This window comes from Marmota marmota, unplaced genomic scaffold (genome assembly GCF_001458135.2).
Source record: "Marmota marmota marmota unplaced genomic scaffold, marMar, whole genome shotgun sequence".
NCBI classification, from domain to species: domain Eukaryota; kingdom Metazoa; phylum Chordata; class Mammalia; order Rodentia; family Sciuridae; genus Marmota; species Marmota marmota.
The window spans coordinates 44,500,830-44,524,665 of record NW_026000016.1 but is presented as its reverse complement, the minus strand read 5'-3'; the positions used below and the strand labels follow the sequence as shown (position 1 = coordinate 44,524,665).

General features: G+C 41.5%; 2 protein-coding genes and 1 non-coding gene across 3 annotated transcripts in view; 2 read left to right on the top strand and 1 right to left on the bottom strand.

Moving 5' to 3' along the window:
- Ddx59 (DEAD-box helicase 59) overlaps nucleotides 1–23,836 on the top strand; it is a 103,576-nt gene that overhangs the window by 11,756 nt on the left and 67,984 nt on the right. The window lies entirely within an intron of this gene.
- On the bottom strand, nucleotides 4,576–6,621 carry LOC107140646 (syncytin-1-like). The gene is made up of 2 exons (XM_048809615.1): nucleotides 5,937–6,621; nucleotides 4,576–5,396 (listed from the first exon to the last, which is right to left on the bottom strand). The coding sequence occupies exons 1-2, from the start codon at nucleotides 6,490–6,492 to the stop codon at nucleotides 4,924–4,926; spliced, it is 1,029 nt and encodes a 342-aa protein (XP_048665572.1). The 5' UTR covers nucleotides 6,493–6,621; the 3' UTR covers nucleotides 4,576–4,923.
- Trnag-ucc lies at nucleotides 15,735–15,807 on the top strand. The gene has a single exon. It is a non-coding gene; the product is annotated as a tRNA-Gly (tRNA).

The following is a 23,836-nucleotide window of genomic DNA, read 5'->3' as shown; positions in this document are numbered from 1 at the left end:
ACTAGTAATGTTAAAGATGTATTCATAATTTTATTTGCTTTTTTCTTCTTCATATGAAACCAGTTTCTCATTTTTTCATTATTCACCTTTAGCAAGAAAGACATGTTATATATTAAATATATCAGCCCTTTGTCAAAGGCAGTCACTTCCCCTGGTTTTTCATTTCTCTTTTAGTGTTAGTTACAGCAATTTGGGTTGGACTTGTTTTTCTGTAGTCAGATCTGTACGTGTTTTCTTTAACAGATCCTGCCTTAGACATTAGCCTTAGAAAAGGCTTTTCTCCAGAGCAACCCCACCCCAAAGTTGATACATATAGAGAGAGATATAGAGATAGAGATATTGTGGTGAATGTTTTATCTCTAGAATATCCAGGCTCCACCATTTTGATCTCAATAATAGTTTTATAGCCAGGCACAGCGACACACACTAGCAATCCCATCTACTCCAAGGCTGAATCAGGAAGGTCACAAGCTCAAGGACAGCCTGGGACATAAATGTCTCACTAAAACGAGATACTGTCTCACAATAAAATAAAAAGGGTTTGGGGTGTATCTCAGTGGTAGAGCACCCCTAGATTCAATCCCCAGTGCCACAAAACAAAACAACCAAAAAGAAAAAAGCAGTTTTATTCTAGGTACTTACACTGAAAAACCAACCTCTACCTCAGAGCAAAGCCTGTCCAAGGAAGGGACATCACCTTTGTCCTTGGAAAAACCCACAGAGCACTCCTAGGCACATTCCCACCCTGCTAAGTTGTTTATCTACAAATAACAGGAGAGATCTGCTGCGCCAGGTGTCCCTGACTCAGTCAGACTAGGTGGGGATCCACAACAACCCCCCTAGCAGCCACCAATCAGCATGAGACAGGGAAATACCTGGGATGCCAGATGACCCTCCCAGTAGTTTATGGTGGTTGATAACATGTTGGGAAACCATGTAGTTCAGCACGTATACCCCTCTTGGCTTAAACCAATCAGTTCAAATGAATACCCCTTTTGTACTGACCAATCACCCCTACCCAACTTGTTCCCGCCAGTGAATATGCTAATCATGTTTTAGAGTTGTTATTTGATTTTCCCGCGGTGTGTGATGATTTGCTATGATGTATGTGAAGTCCCTGCCCTCTCCAAAGACTGTATAAAACTGCTGCAAACCCTGGGCTTGGGGCCTCTCAGCGTCACCAGTTGCTGTGTGTGCACGTGGAGGACCGAGCTAGCTCGAAATAAACACCTCTTTGCTGCTTACATTGATCTTGGGTCTCTGGTGGTCTTTTGGGGGTCCCGAATTCGAGCATAACAACACAAGCATTTTAATCAGAATCATTCCAACAATGTTGATTGTGAAGAATGGTTTTCAGACTGAGTGCCATTAAGCTGATTGTTTAATCAATTTTCTCTACTCTGAAATTAAACTACTCCCATTTTTGCATTTTCTTTTGCTGTTTTCTGAGAATATTTTTATTGATATTAGTTCTTTTCTGGGTAAATATATAAAAAAAGATTTGATTTCTTTTGTACAATGTTTTTGTCCACATCTCAGAGCTTCTGCTGTCACAAATTTTCTTTTGTGGCTATTATTTTTAACTAGTTTGACTAAGTAACACCTTTTTTATTTTTTATTTTATTTTATTTTTTTGGTACTGGGGGTTGAACCCAGGGTTTTCTACATGTTAGGCAAATATTATACCAACTGAATTTCATCCCCAACCATATTTCATTTTATTCCCTCCCCTTCATTTCATTTTGAGAGAGGGTCTGGCTAAATTGCCCAGTCTGGTCTCAAATTCATGATTTTCCTGCTTCAGTCTGCAGTCTCTAGGATTACAGGTATATGCCCTGCATCCGGCCCTCCGTGACATTTTCACCTCTCTGCCTTTCTGTCCTTATCCTTGTTCCCATTCTCCTTCTCCCTCTCTCTCTTTCCTCCTCCCAATCAGATAACAATAAAAAGAGCTGCATTTAGGTTGCAGGTGTACCTCAGTGGTAGAGTACATGCCTAGCATGTATGAGGTCTCGGATTTGATCTCCAGCTTAAAAAAAAAAAATGGTGTCAATTACTCTGGATTTTTTTTGTAAAAAGAAAACTGTCTTCTAATTTGTTCTAATTCATTATACTTGATATCAGAATGCATTTCAACTCATTGTACACAAATGGAGCACAACTTCTCATTTCTCTGGCTGTACATGACATGTACAATTATACATGTACATAGGGTAGTAATGTCCATCTCATTCCACCATCCTTCCCACCCCTACGCCCCCTCCCCTCTCTTCACTCCTCTCTGCCCAATCCAAAATTCCTCCATTCTTCTCATCCCCCCATCCCCCGCCCCACCACTGTGGATCATTTGTCCTTTGTTTTGGGGGGATTTGGCTTATTTCAATTCGAATGATATTCTCCAACTCCATTCATTTACCTGCAAATGACATATTTCATTATTTTGCAAATTGGTGCAACCACTCTGGAAATCAGTATGGAAATTCCTTAGAAAACTTGGAATAAAACCACCAATTGATCCAGCTATCCCACTCCTCTGTTTATACCCCAAAGAAATAGTTTTGATGATTACATATCTCCTTTCAAAGTCACTTCCGTGATGCAGATTTATTTGTGATAACTTAAATACTCCACCCCCTCTTCCCAACCCATCTGTGTTTTTTGTTACTATAACAAAGTACTGGACTTAATCAACTTATAAAGAGAACTTACAAAGGTTTATCTTAATTCACAGTCTTAGAGGTTCCAGTTCATGAGTGATCGGCCTTGTTCCTTTGGGCCTGGGTGGAGCAGCATATTATGGAGGGAGTATGTGTGTGATAGGGCAAAACCACTTACCTGATCACAAGATGGAAAGTAAAGAGTAGAGGAAGATGTGGAGGGTCCCACAATTCCCTTCAAGGGCATGCCCCCAATGATCTGAAGAAACTTCTACAAAGCCTTTCTTTACTACCTCCTAACAGACCTCCTGGAGATCAAGTTCACACATGGGCCTTTAAGAACAGTCAACATCAAAACTCTCATGCCTGCAGCAGGTTCTTTGCTCACTTTTGTATCCATTGTGGGTGAGCACCACCCAGATTCAATGATCTTTTCTAGAAACAGCAATTAAAGAGTCCTGCTTTAGGGAATATTTAAAATCAACTATATTGTAAAGCAGTTACATAAGAAATCAAATTATATACCTGATTTTTATTAACGAACAAAAAGAATGGACTCACAAACCCTAAATAAATTTTGCCAAGAAGAAAATTTGCTGACAGATGGGATGAAGAGCTGAAAACCCAAAAGGAAAAGCTACTTGTTATGCTTTTCAAGAAGTTTGCACTGATGTTGTGAAATTGATTACAGAATTGTCCATTCTACTTTAAACTCAAATAATGTTTAGAAAAGACAAATGATACACTTATGATTTATAAATGATTAAAATTCAATTTGTTTATTTACACCTGTTATTCACACAAGTAACAATTGTCTTATGCTTTTTAAAATAGATATCTCAGCAATTATTCACTAGGATTCATCAAGTTACAGTATGTGCTGTATCTTGAGGTAATTTATTTCTGTCAATGAAATATTTTTCATCATTTTCAATTAAATATGTAAATGCAGAGAAGACATCATTTCTTGGAATAATTGTAGGTGATAAATCAATAAAACCTCAATGGTGGCACATACCTATAATTCCAGCAACTGGGGAAGCTAAAGTAGGAGGATTGTAAGTTCAAGGGCAGCCTGAGGAACCTAGCAAGACCCTGTCTCAAAATAAAAAATGAAAAGGGCTGGGGATGCAGCTCAGTGAAAAAGTGCCCATGGGTTCAATACCCAGGATAAAAAAAAAAAAAGCAAAAAAATATTAAAGTATTATGTGCTATAATAGGACTCCATTAGAGCTCGCTCTCCTGAAATGTAATAACTAACTGTAGTAAAAGTTTGAACTAATGCTAAGTCTAAAAGTGGCATGCACACCTGCCTAACATACCTCCAAATAGAATGCAAACGTTAAAAAAAAGTGTCACTGCCTTGATTTTAAATTTCGTAAAGACACGTAGTATTCAATTAAAAAAAAGTCATTTCCACTCAGCATCGCTCCAGCTGATGAAATGTCACAAAAAAATCTGTGACTCAAAGAACTGTATTGTGTTGCTTCAGACTGCCGCGTCCGGCCAAGGGAGCCGAGTCCGGCGAGGGACGGCGAGGTTAAAAGACACACAGGACACCAAGGTTCTTCATCCAAGAGTCAATACCCTTTATTGCTAACACACTTTTTTTATACCCCAAGCAGCAGAAGTGGAAAACTACCCAAAAGCAGGAGGGAGGGGGGAGAAATTTAGTTTCAACATCTATTATTGTCAGGTACCGAAACCTCCCTTAACAATAAGTCCATCAGACCAGAAAAGGTCAAGGCATTCCCGTGGGATACATATGTCTCAGACGGACAAGCAGGAACAGAAAAACCGCAAGTTCGCCATGGCCTTGTGAGCTGGCCACACTGGCATGCAGAACAAACTAGTGGAGGTAGGGCTCCAGGGGCCAGGGTGGACCTGCTGCCAACAAGTCCCCCTCTTTTGTTTTTTGCATGCCAGTGGGAATCAAGTAGCCCCTGTCTTAGGTCGTTCACAGCCCTTGCGATGCTTACCCGTCTCTGGGAAGGCCCCGATTCCCTGTCTTAGGTCGCACAACAAGCGTGAAAGTTGCCCGTCACTGGGTACTACAAGATCAGCTCAAGGTGTTATGACCTATCAAGACATTATTGCGGTGAACGCTTAACCGTCTCCACCTACGGGACCCACGACCGTCACCGCCGAATGGCAGATGTGATTGGACCGAGAGATTAGACAGCAAAGATCCTAGTACAGGAAAGCAAGAGGGAGAGGTATGCATAGAGAAAAGATATGGCAGGAGTTCTTCTTTTAAGGAGGACACTCATCTTCGGATCGGTCTGAAGTATATTTCAGAGAGGCGATCATCCATCTTTAAGCGTTGATAGTGAACCTGTATCGGCTTAGAGGCTAAGATATTAATTTGATCTTTAATGAATTGTACTATCTTATTTACAATGCAGGGTCCTACTGCCACTACTAGAAGGAGGCCTAACAATGGTCCCAATAAGGGAAGAAGATAAGGCAAAAATCCATTAAGTCCAGTCCAGAGAGGGTTCTCAAATAATTCCCTCCTCCTTTTTTCTAGGTCTTCTTGGAGTTGTTTAATTTTTGTGCGAACTATGCCAGATTTGTTAGCATAAAAACAGCACCTCTCCCCAAGGGCTAAACAAATTCCCCCTTGATTGGCAGTAAGCAAGTCTAAACCCCGCCTGTTCTGAAGAACTACTTCTGCTAGAGAGTCTATCTGGTCTTGTAAGTCTTTAATGGTTCCCGACAGGGTTTGCACATCATCTATAAGCTGTTGAGATAGGCGGCGGTAAGAATGTATAGCCGTACCCAATCCCGCCGTGCCTGTACCCACAGCAGCGGTTATTCCAAGGCCAACAAGGAGTGGTAAGGCCTGCACAGCTCTCTTGTGTCTTCTAACTAAGATGTCTAGGCTAGGAATGGGTAGGGGTTCATCTCCTGAGATAATCGTGATATCAGGAAGCAGTAATGCCAGAACGCAACCACCAGTCCAATTTGCTGGGAGCCTGGGAAAAGCTAAATTTCCACCACACATAAAAACTGTACCATTAGGGGGACAAATGGGCGGAGTAGGTGAGGAGTAATTCTTTACTAATGAGCAGTTTCCAAAGGAAGAGACTCCAACATCAACATCATAGGTATTATTTTGCATCATGCCCAGAAGGCATGACATAAAACCACCTAGAGGCTGCACCTTAAAGGGTAGCCCAGATTGACATGTGTTGTCATCATCAATGGTATAATTGATGGGAACCGCCAATGGCATGACTGCACCTGCCGTCATGCAGAGCCAGCAATCACCAGCAAGGGTAGGATTGGAACTGTTAAGTAAAGAAAAGGTAGTTTCTAGGATATCTAATGTATTGGCATCTAAATCAGGAAGCTGGGATTTGGGCAATATCAAGGGGTGGTATGTAGGCTTAGGGATCTCCGGCTTTAAAAGCTTAATCACCTGAAGGTGTTTGATAGCATCAGTGGGTCCCCCTCCATCAGAGACTCCGATGGGGGCCTGCATGGGCCAGCAGGAAGGTTTACCCACGACGCCCTCACATCCCGCCTCCGTTAACCGAGTCGTGATGCCTTCCCCTCCCCGGTCACCAAGAAAAGGAATATAATTATAAGTGGTCCCCCATTCTCCACGGGTGTTAGTTAGGATGGCCTCAAAATACTGTTTTCCTTGATTATTAACACAAATTGAGGCCGATGTATAACAGGAGATGTGCATTGCCGGGGTGTAATGACAAGTGGCAGAACAGCTTCCAAGAGTCTCGGTCGGATTAGGGACAACAAGTCCGGGCTTATTAACACATACCCATTTTGGTTGCTCAAATCCTCCGATGTTTTGATTGAGTTCAGCCGCCATATAGGCTACTTTAGTCCCACAATCAATGCTCTGGATATAACCAGAGGGGGCCGAGTGCCGGGGCCCTCCCTTACACTCACAAGGGGCTCCAAAAAGATATTCATGAATATTCCCAGGTGGGGGGTCAAGCCCTCCTTCAGCAAACCTGTCCAGAAGGAATGCCACAAGCGGGGTCCAGCTCATGAGGTGTGTCTCGGCACTCACTTGAAGGGGTGAGAACAACAGCGGCAGGATCAGCCATCTTGGGAACTTCATTTTGTCTTGAATTTTCATTCACCGGTCTGGTGCAGCGCTCCGGGATCCAAATGGGCTTCTCAGTTCCTGGGGGAAAAACACATACAGCTCCCCTCACTCTAGCTAAGAGTGGAGCTGGGGGTTGCCACTTTCCGGTGGATAAATCTTTCCACCTTATTTGAGCATCTTGTACAGTGGGAGGGGAAAAGTGGCGTTGTGCAGCCGTGCGCCCTCCAGTGTCAGTGAGTAAAAAATTTAAAGTAAATAAGGTTATGCTTAGAAGTGCTTGTGGTCCCTGACAATTCCGGTATATCTCCCCCTCTTTTGTTTTTTGCAAATAAGTTTTTAAATGTTGATGGGCTCGTTCCACGATAGCCTGTCCCTGTGGATTATAAGGGATTCCAGTCTTATGATTAATTTCCCATTGGGTGCAAAACCGTTGAACCGCCTGGCTTACATATGCGGGACCATTATCGGTTTTGAGGCATCGTGGGGTGCCCATGGAGGAAAAGGCTTTTAGAAGATGACTGATTACGTCCTTAGCCTTCTCTCCAGTATGTAAGGTGGCAAAAATGAAGCCAGAATATGTGTCAGTGGAAACATGTATAAAGGAGAGCTTACCAAAGCTAGGGAAGTGTGTAACATCAGTTTGCCAGACATCATTAGGTTGTAATCCTCTTGGATTAACCCCAAGGGAAGGAGAATGAATAAATGGTGCACAGGTTGGACATAATGAGACAATTTGTAAAGCTTGGTCTCGTGAACATCCTGTGTGGAAGCGTAAAGACTGTGCATTTAAATGAAATTTGTTATGGAATTGTAAGGCCTTATCATATTCGGTCGTCACACAGGAAAGGCCAACAGCATGAGTAGCAGCGTCTGCTTTTGCGTTGCCCTCTGACAAAGGTCCAGGGAGCCCTGAATGGCTTCGGATGTGGCCAATGTATAAAGGATCTCGTCTAGCCCAAATGAGAAGCTGTACTACCTGTAGTTGTTCTGTGATGGTGGATTGCTTTCCAATATATGATGCTGTTTCTATGACTAGAGCCAGATTGGCTACATACAAGCTGTCAGTATATACATTAAGAGGAATAGAACTATAGACTTTGAGAGCTATGATTAAAGCTTCAACTTCCGCCTTTTGGGCCGACTGACCTGACACAGGTTGTCGGAGAATTTGAGATCCATCAAAAACGACGGCAAATCCATTTTTGGCCCCATCTGTATATACAGTTTGGGCCTTTGGAATAGGTTCCCTTTTCATAATCTTTGGGAAGATAATGGGACACCTTTTAAAGCCCTCCAAAAGTCTATGTTTAGGGAAGTGATTATCAATCTGACCCTTAAAGCTGCACAGGAAAAGACACCAAAGGTCATGTTCTTGTTGTAACTTGTGTATCATATCTTGAGTGTAAGGTTGAATAAGTATGTCAAAGGTTTTTCCAAACAATGCATCACCCAAATATTTAGCCTTCCAAATTAAGTTAATAACTAGCTCATAAAAGGGAGTCAATACCCGGGGGTTAGAAGCCGGCAAGTGGACCCAATAAATGGGACCCGTTTGCCAGAACACTCCTGTGGGAGTAATTTTAGAAGGTAGAACTATAAATGACAAGGGCAGAGAATAATCTATCTGTGTAATCTGCATGTCCTGCAGAGCCTCTTCTATTAGCCTCAGTGCTCGTAAGGCTTCTGGTGTAGGTACTCTACACGACGTAGGAGAAGGATCTCCTCGCAAGAGGTCATACAGGGGTTTGAGCTCTCCAGTTGGAATATGAAAGGACGGGCGCAGCCACTGTATTTCTCCGAGGAATGTCTGCCACTGATGTAAAGTTTTGAGCTGATTTATCTGGAACTGGGGTCTCTGGGGAAAGATTCCTATGTTATTAATGATGTATCCCAAATAATTGTAAGGGTGTTGAAACTGCACCTTTTCGGGTGCTATGACCAGCCCTGCCCCTTTTAGAAGGGATTGGAGGACTTCATAAGATTGAAGAAGCCTTTCTTTCTTGGGCCCTGCCAGTAAGATGTCATCCATATAATGAATGAGGTAGAGCTGTGGGAACTGCTGTCGAAAGGGTCGTAAAACCTCAGCTACAAAATATTGGCACATTGTAGGACTATTAGTCATCCCTTGAGGTAGGACGGTCCATTCATACCGTTGGTAAGGTTCCCTAAAGTTTGTTGAAGGCAAGGAGAAAGCAAAACGCTTTCGGTCTCGTGGGTCTAAGGGGATAGAGAAGAAACAATCTTTTAAATCTATGACAATAAGATGCCAATCCTTTGGGATCGCAGTAGGAAAGGGTAGCCCTGGCTGTAAGGGTCCCATGTGTTGCATAGTTTTATTAATAGCCCGTAGGTCCTGAAGAAGTCTCCACTTCCCAGACCCCTTTTGTATAACAAAAATAGGGGTATTCCAAGGGGAGGTAGAGGGCACCACATGTCCTAACTTAAGCTGGTCTTGAACTAATAGGGAAGCGGCCTGTAATTTGTCCTTAGTTAGGGGCCACTGTTCTACCCACACAGGGTCATCTGATAACCAAGTAATGGACAGTGGAGGTGGCCGCACTTCAGTGGCCCCTAGGATAAATTTCCCAGTCCTCTCCGGTCTCTTCCCTGCCGGGTAACCTGTTCCGCTGGATCCACAGGTGATATTCTGCCCTCATGTCTCTTTCCTAGTCCCCTTCCAGGGATCCACCCCATGTCTAGCATTGCATCATTAACAAAGTTATTATTTCCTTTTAAAGTCTGGGTAGTAAGAATAGCCCCCATTTGATGAAGCAAGTCCCTCCCCCAAAGATTCGTGGGGAGTCCAGTCACCACATAAGGCTGGAAATGGCCACTATGTCCTTCGCCATCTCTCCATTTTAAAAAGGAAGCACTTCTTTTTGGTCGGGTTTGTCCTATCCCCTGTAATATGGCCGAGGGACTCTGGAGGGGCCAGGCAGGTGGCCATTGTTTTTCAGAAATGACAGAGACATCCGCCCCCGTATCTAGTATTCCCTTGAAAGCCTTGTCCTGTATCTCAATGGTCAGGTTGGGACGCGAATCCAAATGAGCTACCCAAAAGGCCTGGGGAGTTCCAGTGGAGCCAAAGCTGCCGTCGCCCCGGGACCCACGGAGGGCGTGCCCAGGAATGGAAGCTAAGGGTAGCAGCAGCAATTGAGCTATACGCTCCCCGGGGGGAAGAATAACAATTCCTTGGGTAGCTTCTACTACTATTTTTATTTCTCCCTGATAATCAGCATCAACAACCCCCGTAAGAATCTTCAAGCCCCACTGAGTTGCGCTACCTCGTCCCAACACTAGTCCCACCGTCCCCTCTGGCAGGGGTCCAAAAACCCCAGTAGGCAGCGTCTGAGGTCCCATTTGGGGAGTTAATACCGCTCGGGAGGTGGAACTGAGGTCCAGTCCTGCGCTTCCTGGTGTTCCCCTGGGGAGTTCCCAGATAGAAAGGGGTTGGTCAGTGGGAGGCGGCGGAGACGCCCACTCCCTGGGGCACTGTTCTGTCCCTGCACTGCCCCGTACACTTTGGCTTCCGGGGCCCGGGGCGGGCCCCTGCTCCCGTTTCCCGACGGTATTGGGTTACCCTGGATGTCAAATTTTGACCTGCACTCACTGCTCCAATGATTTCCTTTATGACATCTAGGACAAATTCCAGGCATCCCTCTGCCAGCACCCTCGCTCCTTTCCGGGCAGTTTCTCCTTATATGTCCCTCTTTCCCACACTTAAAACACCCCTTAGAGCGGGTTCCCCTGTTATCAGATTTTTGCATTCCAGTCTTAAGGGCAGCAGCCAAAACCTGACCAGTAATATGAGGCCCATCTATATCTTTGCATGCTCGAATCATGTCATCTATACTTTTGGCCCGGGAGGACTTAATAGCATTTTGGCAGTAAGTGTTAGCGTTTTCATATGCCAGTTGTCTAATAAGTGGCATAGCCTGTTCTAGATTAGGGAATATTTTTCCAGCCGCCTGCATTAGGTGGGCTATAAAGTCCGAATAAGGTTCAGAGGGCCCTTGAGAGATCTTGGAAATTTTTGCTTCAGTCTTAGAAACGGGCAGGGCTTTCCAGGCATGGACTGCAGCTGAGGCTATTTGAGCATAAACACCTGGGTCGTAATTAATTTGTTGGCCTATGGTGGCATACTGCCCAGTTCCTGTTAACATTTCAGCATTTCGCCGTTGATGGCCCGCATTCAGGTTAATCTGAGCCAGCTCGCGGCACCTTTCATGATATTCACTTTTCCACAATAAGAAATCCCCTCCAGATAACACAGCCCTGCAAAGTTGCTGCCAATCATTAGGTATTAGTTGACTGGCTGAGAAGGACTCGAAGAGGGTCAATGTGAAAGGGGCATGAGGTCCATAATTAATGACCGCCTCCTTAAGCTGTTTTATGTCCTTGAAGGCTAGGGGGACATGGGCTCTGGCCGGCTGTCCATCAGCATCGGCGTTTTCAATCATTGGAAAAACCTGAGCCGCTCTAGAACCCCAGTGGACCCCCGCCCGTCTAGTAGGGGCGTCCTCATTCCAATCAGGATTATAGGGAGGAGGTGCGGCAATTGAGGGGGCCCTAGGCACCCTCACATTTGCCCTTTTAAGGCGATGTTCTAATTCCTCTATCTCCCTTTCTAATCCCTCCTCTTCCTCAGAGAGAGAACTGAGGTCCTCAGGATCATTTTTGGGCTTAGAAATCTGGAGGCGTTTCCTACCCCCCGAGCCCGAGTCCTCAAGAGGACCCTCATCCTTTAAGGATTCTGCCATTTGCTCTTCCTGCACCTGATTAAGGGCCTGTTCACATTCAGCAAGCTGATCCTTGATCTTTACTTTATCTGTTAATAAAGCATCCTTTACCAACCTCCATAAGGAAAAGGTGGCAACTGGGACACTGTCCGAGCCCCGGTCCCTCAATAATTTCTGAAGGTCATGCCTCACCAGGTCCCAGTCACTATTATTAAGAAATCCTCCTGTCAGAAACCAAGGACAAGCCTGGGCAATAATTTCAACGAATTCGGTTGCAGTCTTAGTTTTTATTCCTGTTCCTTGTGTATTTAACAGCTCTTTTAGTTCGTTGGCCAGACGAACCTTCGCTGTTGAGTTACCCATGGTACGTACCCTGTCTCTTTAAATTATCTTTAAACCAATCCTCCCCCTTCTTTCTTAGAAGGTGAGCCCCGTCCGCTTACCCCTGCTTTCCGGATCTCGGTGGGAACCTCCAATTGCCGCGTCCGGCCAAGGGAGCCGAGTCCGGCGAGGGACGGCGAGGTTAAAAGACACACAGGACACCAAGGTTCTTCATCCAGGAGTCAATACTCTTTATTGCTAACACACTTTTTTTATACCCCAAGCAGCAGAAGTGGAAAACTACCCAAAAGCAGGAGGGACGGGGGAGAAATTTAGTTTCAACATCTATTATTGTCAGGTACCGAAACCTCCCTTAACAATAAGTCCATCAGACCAGAAAAGGTCAAGGCATTCCCGTGGGATACATATGTCTCAGACGGACAAGCAGGAACAGAAAAACCGCAAGTTCGCCATGGCCTTGTGAGCTGGCCACATTGGCATGCAGAACAAACTAGTGGAGGTAGGGCTCCAGGGGCCAGGGTGGACCTGCTGCCAACATCAGACCTTCCATGGGACTAGAGAAAGTGCCGGAGAAAACAATGCCGGGGACAGTTCCGCTCCCTGGAAGGATGGACCAAGTGACCTCAGAAGTCTCGTTCAACCCTGAGTTCTGTAACACGTTAGTGTTACACGGGGTTTCATGGAACTTCCAAAAATGTTAGGTTTTGCCTTTTTTTTTTTTTTTTTTTCTTTTGGTACCGGAGATTGAACCCAGGAGAGTTTACCACTGAAGTGCATCCCCAGCCCTTTTTATTTTTCATTTTGAGACAGGGTCTCACAGTCTTGCTAAATTGCTGAGGCTGCCTCCCAACTTTCAATCCTCCTGCCCTAGCCTCCCAGCTATTGGGATTGCAGGTATATGCAACCACTCCAGGCAGCATTATTATTATTATTAGTAATAGTACCAGGGATTGAACTCAGGGGCACTCAACTACTGAGCCACATCCCCAGTCCTATTTTGTATTTTATTTAGAGACAGGGTCTCACTAAATTGCTTAGTGCCTCGAAGTCGCTGAGGCTGGCTTTGAACTCTCGATCCTCCTGTCCCAGGCTCCTGAGCTGCTGGGATTACAGGCATGAGCCACCAAGCCCAGCCCGGCAGCATTATTTTTTAAAATAAATTAATTACTGTAGTTTAGATTAAGAGATTTTTTTTTACTACGAGGTGCTTTAAAAAAAAAAAAACAGATTCAGTAGAATCCCAGTTATTTTTTCTTTGAGAAAATTCTCTGAAAATAAACTACTCACTTTTTCCAAGCAAATGTCTTAGTTCTTACTAGATTCCAAATGGAACTAACACTGCATTATGTAACAAATGATAAAAGTATAATTGGTTTTTAATCAAAGGTCTTGTTGAAAACACCCACTCTGCTAATTGCATCCTTTCCCAAAGTGAGAACACAACTTGTGGAGGGAGAAAATCAGGTTGTACATGAAATGTTTGATTTGTTTTACTTGGTGTGTGTGTACATGTTTTCTGAATTTGTAAAAAGTAATCCTTTGAAACCAAGTTGTATGATGAATAAAGTGTTCCAGCCAAGTTCTAAATCTCAGCCAAGGGAGGTTTAAATGGCAAATGTTGGGCAGGACTGTGCCCTCCCTGCAGCATGAATCTGCGACTACTTAAACAAAGACTCATTCACGAGTCTAGTCAGCCACTTGATGCTTGAGTCTCACCAGGGAAACTCGAGGTCACTAGAGCTGTCAGTGAGGTTTGTCAGAAGAACCCCAAGGCGTAGAAAGAAACAACACGATACCTGGCATCATCTTATTCACCAGACTTTTTACAGATCAGAACTTCAGCACATAGATTCATTAGGAAACAATTTGTGTTTAATAAAACTAAGAAAATTCAAGTTCCACGTGTTGCACAACCAATTGGCTTGTTTTCTTTGATTTTGTGTTCTGTCTTCAAGCACATAATCATTCTTTTTTAAAAAAAAACATTTTTAGCTGTAGAGGGACACAATACCTTTATGTTATTTATTTGTTTTTTATATGGTGCTGAGGATCAAATCCAGTGCCTCACACGTGCTAGGCAAGCGCTCTTCCACTGAGCTACAACCCCAGCCCCATAATCATCTCTTAATTAGAAAATTAAACATTAAAAGCCATTACTTTCAAATTTCATAATTTCAGTCTGAAAAAAAAAGAATAAGTGATCAAAATGGGATTGTTGATAGAGTCGTTCCTTCTTTGTGGATTGTAATCTTATTTTAGGGTCTCATGAGAGAAGATTCCTCTTTAATTCTTACTCTACTGTCAAGGACTGTTAGGTAAAATTTTCTACTGGACAAAACAATAAAGATAGCACAAAATAGATTAGTACATATGGTTGGAGCTGTAGCTTAGCGGTGTAGCATGTGATTTTATTCATTCATTCATTCATTCATTCTGCACTAGGATTGAACCCAGGGGTACTTAACCATTGAGTCACATCCGTATCCCTTTTTTATTGTGAGACAGTGTCTAGCTAAATTGCTTGGGCCTCATTAACTTGCTGAGGCTGACCTGGAACTTGTGATCTTCTGCCTCAGCCTCCCTAGTGGCTGGGATTACAGGCATGCCCACCACATGCTTAGCATAGACCCTGGGTTCTAATCCTCCCCCTACACACACACACACACACACACACACAAGTTGACAACGTTCCATTTTTAGTTCTCCATTATAAATTCTCCATATCATTTGTCCATTAAAATACCTACGACAGCCAGAATCATGCCCCATAGGACTTTTTTTTTTTTTTAAGACTTAAAAACAAGATTATACAGACATAAAAAGTTAATGATCATGTCACTCTGCGGCCACTATTTCTGTAGTTTTTCTGCACAGACTGAGTTTTTGGTGTTCCCTCTCACACACCACTCTCCCCCAGCACCCCTTCACGGCATGTAGAGACCCATGCGAAGCTTGAAGCGGAAGAATCACCCCCAGATGCCTTCAAGTGGGGGGAGTTCTACTTTAGCTCCCAAGTTCACTGCCGAGGCGGGTGCAGGGGGATGGACTTGAAACTCCCTCAGTTTCAATTTCCTCATTCTGCAATAAGGGTGCTGAAGAAGACCATAGTAATGACAAAATTCTGTGGCCTCAGTAATAAAGTCACATTTAGCTTGAGTCTACCCTTTCTCCCTTCCCACCCCCATGGGGACAAAACCCAGTGCCTCCTGCTACGGCAAGCACTCTTCCCTGAGCTACACCCCCAGCCCTAAATTCGCCTCTTAAACTCGTTTGTATCATTCCATAAAGAACTGTGGCCTTTCCTCCCGTCACTGTCGTCTTGCACATGAAACTCTTTTAGTTCTTTTCCTTTTTCCTCTGCTTCCTGTCTGCTGGTTCCTCAGCAGTTTATCTCAAATAGCTCCACCCTCGGTCTGTTTCACCTTTTCCTTGATTATTCCTTCATTTGTTCTAAACACTGTTGTCTGTACTCTTAACCCTAGAGAAGCAATTTCAGAAAGCACTGCTTACTTTTAAATGAGTTCCTTACTAGATTCCAAATGGAACTAACACTGCATTATGTAATAAATGTGCTTTTGTTGTTGTTGTTATAAGTAAGAAATGTGCTGGGCACGGTGGAGCACGCCTGTAATCCCAGCGACTCCAGAGGCTGAGGCAGGAGGATTCCTAGTTCAAAGCCAGACTCAGCCATTTAGGGAAGCCCTGAGCAATTCGCTGAGACTCTGTCTCTAATAAAATACATGTATGATGTGTCAGAGTGAATTCTACTGTCATGTGTAACTAATTACAACAAATAAAAAGATCTTAAAATGGAAAAAAAAAAAAGGGCTGGGATGTGGCTTAGTGGTTAGTGCCTCCGAGTTCAATCCCTGTTACCCCCAAAAAAAAGTTGTTATTAAATCAGTATTTCAGGGGGCTGGGGATATAGCTTAGTTGGTAGAGTGCTTGCCTTCCATGCACAAGACCCTGGGTTCAACCCCCAGCATCGCCAAAAAAAAAAAAAAAAAAAAAGAAAGAAAAAGAAAAAGAAAAGNAAACCAAAAAAAAAAAAAAAAAAAAATCAGCATTTCATAGGCCATTCTTACTCAAGTTCACAGTAGTAGAAAAACATATCTAACATAGCATACTATATAAAGATGATAATGAAAAGATTTGAAGGCATATGTCAGTCAGAATTGATTTTACCTTATTTATTTATTTTTTAGTTGTAGTTGGACACAATACCTTTATTTTATTTATTTATTTTTATGTGGTGCTGAGGATGGAACCCAGGGCCTCTCACATGCTAGGCCAGCACTCTACTGCTAAGCCCCAACCCCAGCCCTGATTTTATCATGTTTAAAATGTTCTTATATTGAAATATTTCAAGGGCTGAGATATAGCTCAGTTAGTAGAGTGCTTACCTCATATGCACAAGGTCCTGGGTTCAATCCCCAGCCAGTTACAAAAATAATCTTAAAATATTGACCTGTGGACCTCTGCTCTACCACTGAGAGGCACCCCCACTGCCGTATATTCTTGGGCACATGTGAAGGAGGTGATAAGAGTTATGAATATGTACATCTCCAAGCAAACTATGTTTTCACCCTCTGACTAACATGTGTGCAGTGTAATAAACCAAATGTTTTTTTTTCACTTCTTTATAATTTTATTCCATATGAATGTTTAACAAATAAAACTCACTGTGCTTTTAAATTTCATATGAATGTTATCGTACCATCTTTCCATGAATATTGAAATTTATCTATGTTGGCACTTTTAGATCAAGTTCTTTTTTTTTTTTTTTTTTTTTTTTGTGATGCTGAGGATCAACTCAAACTCTTTTTAAATGGTAAGTGATTGCTCTACTGCTGAGCCCCAGCCCCAGCCCAAATTTATTTATCTTGATTATTGTAAAAATTTTTTATGAATATGCCACAATTTATCCACTTTACTGTTAGTAGATATTTAGATGGTTCCTAAGTATTCACTGTTGCAAATGGTGTTAGAATTGATAGTCTTGCAATTGCTTCCTTGGGCACACATGTGTGAGAGTTGCTAAGAATTATGAACATGCACATACATTGCTGTCCAAAGTGGCTGATTCAGTCTATGGTCCAGCCAGCAGCTCATGAATTTCTTCCGTTCCACATCTATGCCAGTGTTTGATGACATCGTCAGACTTTCTGGTAGAATGAAATGCTAGTTCAGTTTGGTTGTTATTGGCCTTTCTCTGATTATGAGTGAATCTGAGCATTTTAATTTTGTGTTAATTGAATTTCTTTTTCTGCAACTCGCCTGCTCATATCCTTTGTCCATTTGGCTTTTCTGTCATCTTTATTCTACAGAGAATTTTCCTTTGTAGATTTTGTGAGGTAGGTGTGTAATTTTAATTCCCGTATAATTAATCATTTTTTTCTGGCACTGATTATTGACTGATTATCCTTGCTGATTTTAATGTTGTATGCAGGTTTCGTGTATGAAAGGTCTTATTTTGCAACACTTTATTTAGTGCTGTTGATCTATTTCCAAACTGCATTAATGCCACAGCCATATTTCCATATAACTTTCTAATAAGTGATCTTTTTTGGTACAGAAAACATTTTTTACCTTTTTATTTTTCTTCAAAATCATCTTTTCATATCAAATTTAGAATCCACTTGCCAAAACTCTGGAGAGATTTTGGCTGGAAGCATGAATTCAGAGATTAATTGGGAGAATAAGGTACATTTTTATAATATTGGATCTTCCAGTGAACAAGGTGTATCTTTGCATTTATGTGGTCTCCTTTCATTTCTTCCAGTTAGTTTCAGAATATTTTTTTCTAAAACATTTATGACATGTTTTGTTAGATTTACTCCTAAGAATTTTAAGGATTTGTTTATATGTTTTTGAGATGGGGGTCTCACTATGTTGCCCAGCCTGGTCTCAAGTGATCCTCCTGTCTCAGCCTCCCAAATGCTGGGCTATAGTCCTGTGCCAAGCTATGGATTTCAATACTGCTATATTGGTGTATATAGAAATGCAACTCAGCTGGGCATGGTGGTACACACCTGTAATTACAGCAACTCAGGAGGCTGAGGAAGGAGGATCACAAGTTTGAGCCAGCCTCAGCAACTTAGCAGGATCTTGTCTCAAAATAAAAAAATAAAAAGGGCTGGGAATATTGCTCAGTGGTAAAGTGCCTCTGGGTTCAATCCTAGTACCAAAAAAAAAAAAAAAAAAAAGAAAGAAAGAAAGAAAAAGAAAAAATGCAGCTCAGTTTTAAAAAACTCTATTATTAATTCTAATAATTCATTGATTCTCTGGATTTTCTATGATAATTTGGGTAATTGGTCATTGTTAGTTTAATTTTTTTCTAAATTTTGCACCCTTCTTTCCTTCCTTTCTTCCTTCCTTTCTCTCTGCATCTCTGTGTCTGTCTGTCTCTCTTTCTTTCTCTGTGACTCAAACTTCCGGTATGCTGATGAATATAAGTTGGGAAAATAGGTTTTCATGGATTGATTGTTTTTGACTGAGAGAAGTACTTCTAACAACTCACAATTAGGTATCCTGTTTATACAGTTTGGGGAGCAACCTTTGTCAGATTAAGGAAGTTGCTTTTTATTCCAAGAATTTCTGTTTTGTTTTAACCATGCATGGATATTATCAATTCTGGCATGAGCTACATCCATATATTTTTATTTCTTTTCATACTTGAGATTACCTCTAAACTTCCTTTCTTTGTCTGATTGTGGCATAAAGATTATACTGATTTCATACATTGTGTTGAAAAACATTCTGTCTTTTTCTATTATCTAGAACAGAATATATAAAATAAGGGTCATCTCTTTGTTGAAGGTTTGATAGAACTTTTCTGTGAAACTATCTAGAACTGATAGTGTTTTTGTAGGAAGAATTTTAACCTTTGAGTTTATTTATTTAAAGATCAAATATCTGTTAAGGCATTCTATTTCTCTTGAATCATTTTAGATCATAGTTATTTTTCTAGGAATTTTTTCCATTTCATGTACATTTTAGATGTATTGATGTGAACTTACTCCTAGAATTTTGTCATTACTTGTTTCTGCTTTATGTGTATTTATGTCTCCTTTCTCCTCCTCAATATTGCTTTTTTGTGCTTTTTTCTCTTATTTTCTGCTTGGTCTTGCTAGAAGTGTGTCTATCTTGTTAATCTTTTTTAAAAACAAAAAAAAAATTTTTTTTTTGGTGTGTATCTGTGTTTCTCTCTTTGTTTCTCCCATATCTTTTTTCATTAATTTTGTTAGTGAATCTATCTTAATTACATCCTAGGAAGAGATCATCCTATGTTTGATTATTGATTTTTTGATATTTGTTGAGATTTTTATTGTGGCTTCCTCTGTGATCTACTTCATAAAGGTTCCATGTGTTTTTGGGAAAAAAATGGAATTTAAAAAAATATACATATATTTTTTAATTGTAGATGGACACGATACCTTTATTTTATTTATTTATTTTTATGTGGTGCTGAGGATCGAACCCAATGCCTCATACATGCTACGCAAATGTGCTACTGCTGAGCTATAACCCCAGCCCCCCAAAATGGAATTTAATTATGTTTGGCAAGGTTCTGTACATGCCTGTTTGTTAAAGTGCTGTTTTTCAAGCACCTATGACTAATTTTTGTCTACTTTGTATTTTGGTTATTGGGAGAGATATTATATACTTATTGATTTGTCATTCTCCTCATAGTTTGGACAATTTTGTTTTTTATCTTCTGAGGCTGTGATATTGATACATGTAAGTTTAATATCATTAAGAAATTTTTCTTTTTATCATTGGATAGTTACCCACCTTGCTTTTTGTCTTAAGTGTGGAATTTCTTTTTATTATCATTTACCTAGCATATCTTTTCCAATCTTGTATTGTTTTGTGTTCATAAAATGGTTTTAAGTTCCTTTCTTATTCAAGGGAGACAGATTGTCTAGAGACTCCTTCTTTTCCACATTTGATAGCTCCATAAGAAGATAGCTCAGTAAATCTGAGTAGTTCAATGGAAAGACTGATACTAGCTTCTCAATATTGCCAGGCACCCCTTTCTAATTAGTCTGTTTCCTCAATCAAGAAGCTCTCGGCTGGGGATGTGGCTTAGTTGTGGCTTAGAGTGCCCCTTATGCAGTCGAGGGGGAGAAATAAAGAATGTCCATGAGTTTTTGTCTTTGCCAATGCTTTATTAATCACTCAATACACTTTCACTCTATAGGTTCTTAATCAAGAAAATGACAATCCTTAATGCTAAGCGCTGCAATAGACATCATCAATTCACAGCAAATAATTCTAGATTAATTCTAAGCACTGCAAATATACTTAATCACCATAGGCTCATGATAGACATTCCCTCTGCATTCTAAGTTCAAATGTCAGATCAAAAGTCTCAAGCCTTAGGCTTTAAGACCAGCAGATGCACACTCACTCAGACTGCGGTGATCAGGTCTGGAACCAAGGCAGGCTTCTCGGGGGGTGGAACTGACGGCCAGTTGAGGAGAGGGTCCTAGAGAGAAGTTGCGGCTCTCAGAAGGGTCAAAATGTGGTTGTAGAGTTTGAGCGTGGTGGGGAAAATGCAGAGATCAGGCAAAAGGATGAAAAGTGTTGTGATGTCAGTCCAGGTCCTCATCAGGCTCTCAGCGTGAGGATATCAGTATTGGCTGGTTGAATGTCCATTCATTTGCTCCACTATTTATACCAAATTTGGGGGCTTTTTGTCACCCCCCACACACACACACACACCTTCAACCCTTATCAGCTGCCAACAGGTCTCTTAGTGACATCGTTTACCTTGGGGTTAAAACATCTGGTCTAGTGGTCCCACCCTGATCTTTTCACCTTTCCCCCTTATCAGGGCGAGAACAGCATGCCAGAGGCTTCACTCTGAGTTATCAGGGTGGGAAGAAGTGATTTGTTTGTGCCTGAGGGCCATACTGAGGGGCTCTGTTAGTGCCTGGTGAGACTGCAGGTTTCAATCTGGATTTTTAAAATGGAGTTGCTTAGGCTCAGGCCCAAGGCCATCCTTACAGTGTCACAATACCTTCTATCAAATTAGAAATGAACACCCTTCCTTGATTTCTATCATTCTCCTTAGCTATGGAAATACATGAGGTTTAGAAAGACGAAGACAAGAAGGAAATTAACTTGCCTTTTGACATTGAGTTGGAGGTGTCTGTGGTACCTCTAGATGTAGTTTTCTAGATGAAAATGGAAGATGGAGCTCCTAAGAGAAGCTAGGATGTCTGATTAAACCACAGAACCAGCAAAATGTAAACAGTCATTTAATCTGAAGGACAGATAAAGTTGCAGATAAAGTTAGGGAGATATCTAAAGTTAGAAGAAGCCTTGAAGAGAATTGTTATGAACCAAATCCTTGGCGAACTGGGAAAAAGAGGAGCCTGTGGTGACAACTGAGGCCCAATCAGGAGTTCATAGATGAATCAGAAATGTGACTAGATTAAACAGCAATCATTTACAAGCTATTTAAAGTCTGTCAGGGCTATATTTAAATGCTTTGCATGTATTAAGTCATTCAGATGTTACAACAACCCTTTGAGGTAAGTAATATTATTTCCATTGTGAAGACAATGAAACTGAAGCATGGAAAATTTAAACAATATTGACATAGTTAATGCAGGTGGTAAGATTTGGAGCCAGCCTCAAGTGAGGCAGTCTAGCTGCAGAATCTGTGTTCTCAACCACCTCATTATATTCTCTCTCAAGAAGCTAAGCAAGGAGATAGTTTCAAAAAGAGAATAGACCATGGAGTTAAAAGAAAAAAAAAATAAATCAAATTAAATTTAGCAGAGTGTATAAGAGCAAAGAACAAGTCACGGAATGGGTAGCGTCCCAAACCAGGCAAGATTCAGAGAGTTCCACCCAGGCAGGCAGCATTTACAGAAACTAGACATTGGTAAACAGTTCATAAAATTTCCTGATGCTTTCTATCAAAATGTTGAGTCAGACTCATTTGATATATATGTCACCTACAAAGAACTGAGGATAGATCCTCTAATACTGCCAGTTAGAAATAAATGATGTAAGGTTATTTTATATTTATTTAAATTTAGGACATTTATTCAAATAATTACTCAATGTTAGGATGACCTTAGGCCTGAGCCTAAGCAACTCCATTTTAAAAACTCCAGTTTGAAACCTGCAGTCTCACCAGGCACACCCACAGAGCTATCCAGTATGGCCTCAAACAAGTGACTTCCTCTCACCCTGATAAACAGAGTGAAGCCCCTGACAGGCTGTTCATGCCTGATAAGAGGAAAAGGCGAGAAGATCAGGGTGGAGACCACCAGACTAGATGTTTCTGACCCCAGGGTAAATGATGTCACTGAGAAATCCAGTGGTAGCTGATAAGGATTGAAGGGGGGGGGGTCAAAAGTCCCAAAATTTAGAATAAATAATAGAGCCAATGAACAGGGATTCAGCCATCGACAAGGATGCACTCGAGCTGGAGAGCCTGATGAGGACCTGACATCCCATCACTTGTCATCGTTCCTGAGCCTCTGCGTGATCCTCACCGCTCTTAAACTCTACCACCTCGTCTGGACCTTGGTGAGAGCCGCAACTTCTCCCTACAACCCTCTCCTCAATGGATTGTCCACTCCACCCCAGGAAAAGCCTGCCTTGGTTCCAACCTAATCACCGCAGTCTGAGTGTGCATCTGCTGGACATAAAGCCTAAGGCTTAAGACTTTTGAACTTAGCCTGCAGAGGGAATGTCTGTCATTAGCCTATCATGATTAAGTGTGTTTTGCAGTGCTTAGATTAATCTAGAATTGTTTGCTGTGAACTGATTATATCTATTGCAGTTCCTAGCATTAAGGATGGTCATTTTCTTGATTAAGAACCTATAGAGTGAAACTGTATTGAGTATTTTGAGTGAATAAAGCATTCAAAGAGGCAGAAGCGCGTGGACATTCTTTATTTCTCCCCTCGACTGCATACATTGCAATTTTGCCCCCTCGTGACACTCAAGTGTCTTCTAATAACATTTACGTGGAAAATTGTGGGGTTTTAGTTTGTTTGGCTTTGGCTTCCTTCCTTCCTTCCTTTTTTTCTTTTTCTCTCCTCTCTCTAGTGTGCGCGCGCTCTCGCTCTCTCTCTGTCTCTCTCTCTGTCTCTCTCTCTTTTTTAGTAGTGGGATCAGATGTAGGATTTTGAGCATGCTAGGCAGATATTCTATTACTGAACCACACCCCCAGTCCTGAAAATTAAATAATTTAACAGGTCAGCTATTACAAGAAGTATTAATATTTTTGCCATTATCCTAATCCTAACCAAAAGAAGGTTTTTGTTGGGCTTGCCTATAATACAGAATAAGGGAGATGAGGAAAACCACCTTAATGCATTTTGTAGTTCATTTCTAAATGTTAAATATCAATTATCATTGTTTTACCTAAATTCTAAAGTATGTTTTAAAGGAAATTTGGAATTACTTTTCTATTCAATATTCAGAGGAGGATTTTTTTCTTTTTCTTTTTGGTACTAGGGATTGAACTCAGGGCACTCAGACACTGAGCCACATCCCCAGCCCTATTTTGTATTTTATTTAGAGACGGGGTCTTTCTGAGTTGCTTAGGGCCTCACTGTTGCTGAGGCTGGCTTTGAACTCATGATCTTCCTGCCTCAGCCTCCCAAGCCGCTGGGATTTCAGGCATGCGCCACTGCGCATAGCTCAGAGGAGGATATTTTTGATAGACCAGGATATGACAATTTGACAATAAATGGGATGGATTAAAAATTTTTATACATTTAAGTAAGATATATGAAATTATATTGTTCTTTTCAATAGCCAATATCCAATACCAAACCCTGATTACCCAAACCCTGAAAGATCTTAAGTACATCTATACTAAACAATAAAAACTGCAATAACAGGCTGGGATTATGGCTCAGCAGTAGAGCACTCACCTTGCATGTGCGAGGCCTTGGGTTCAATCCTCAACACCACATAAAAATAAATAAATAAAACAAAGATATTAATAAAAAAAAAACTGCAATAAGTTTTAAAAATGATTCTTG

Bases quoted from the DNA above. Each gene is read 5' to 3' on its own strand.
- LOC107140646 (XM_048809615.1), bottom strand. From the start codon at position 6,492: ATGGCGGCTGAACTCAATCAAAACATCGGAGGATTTGAGCAACCAAAA. The intron at 5,397-5,936 runs TTGCTGGTGATT...CTCAACAGCTTA, and splicing joins TAACAGTTCCAATCCTACCC to TAGATGATGTGCAAACCCTG.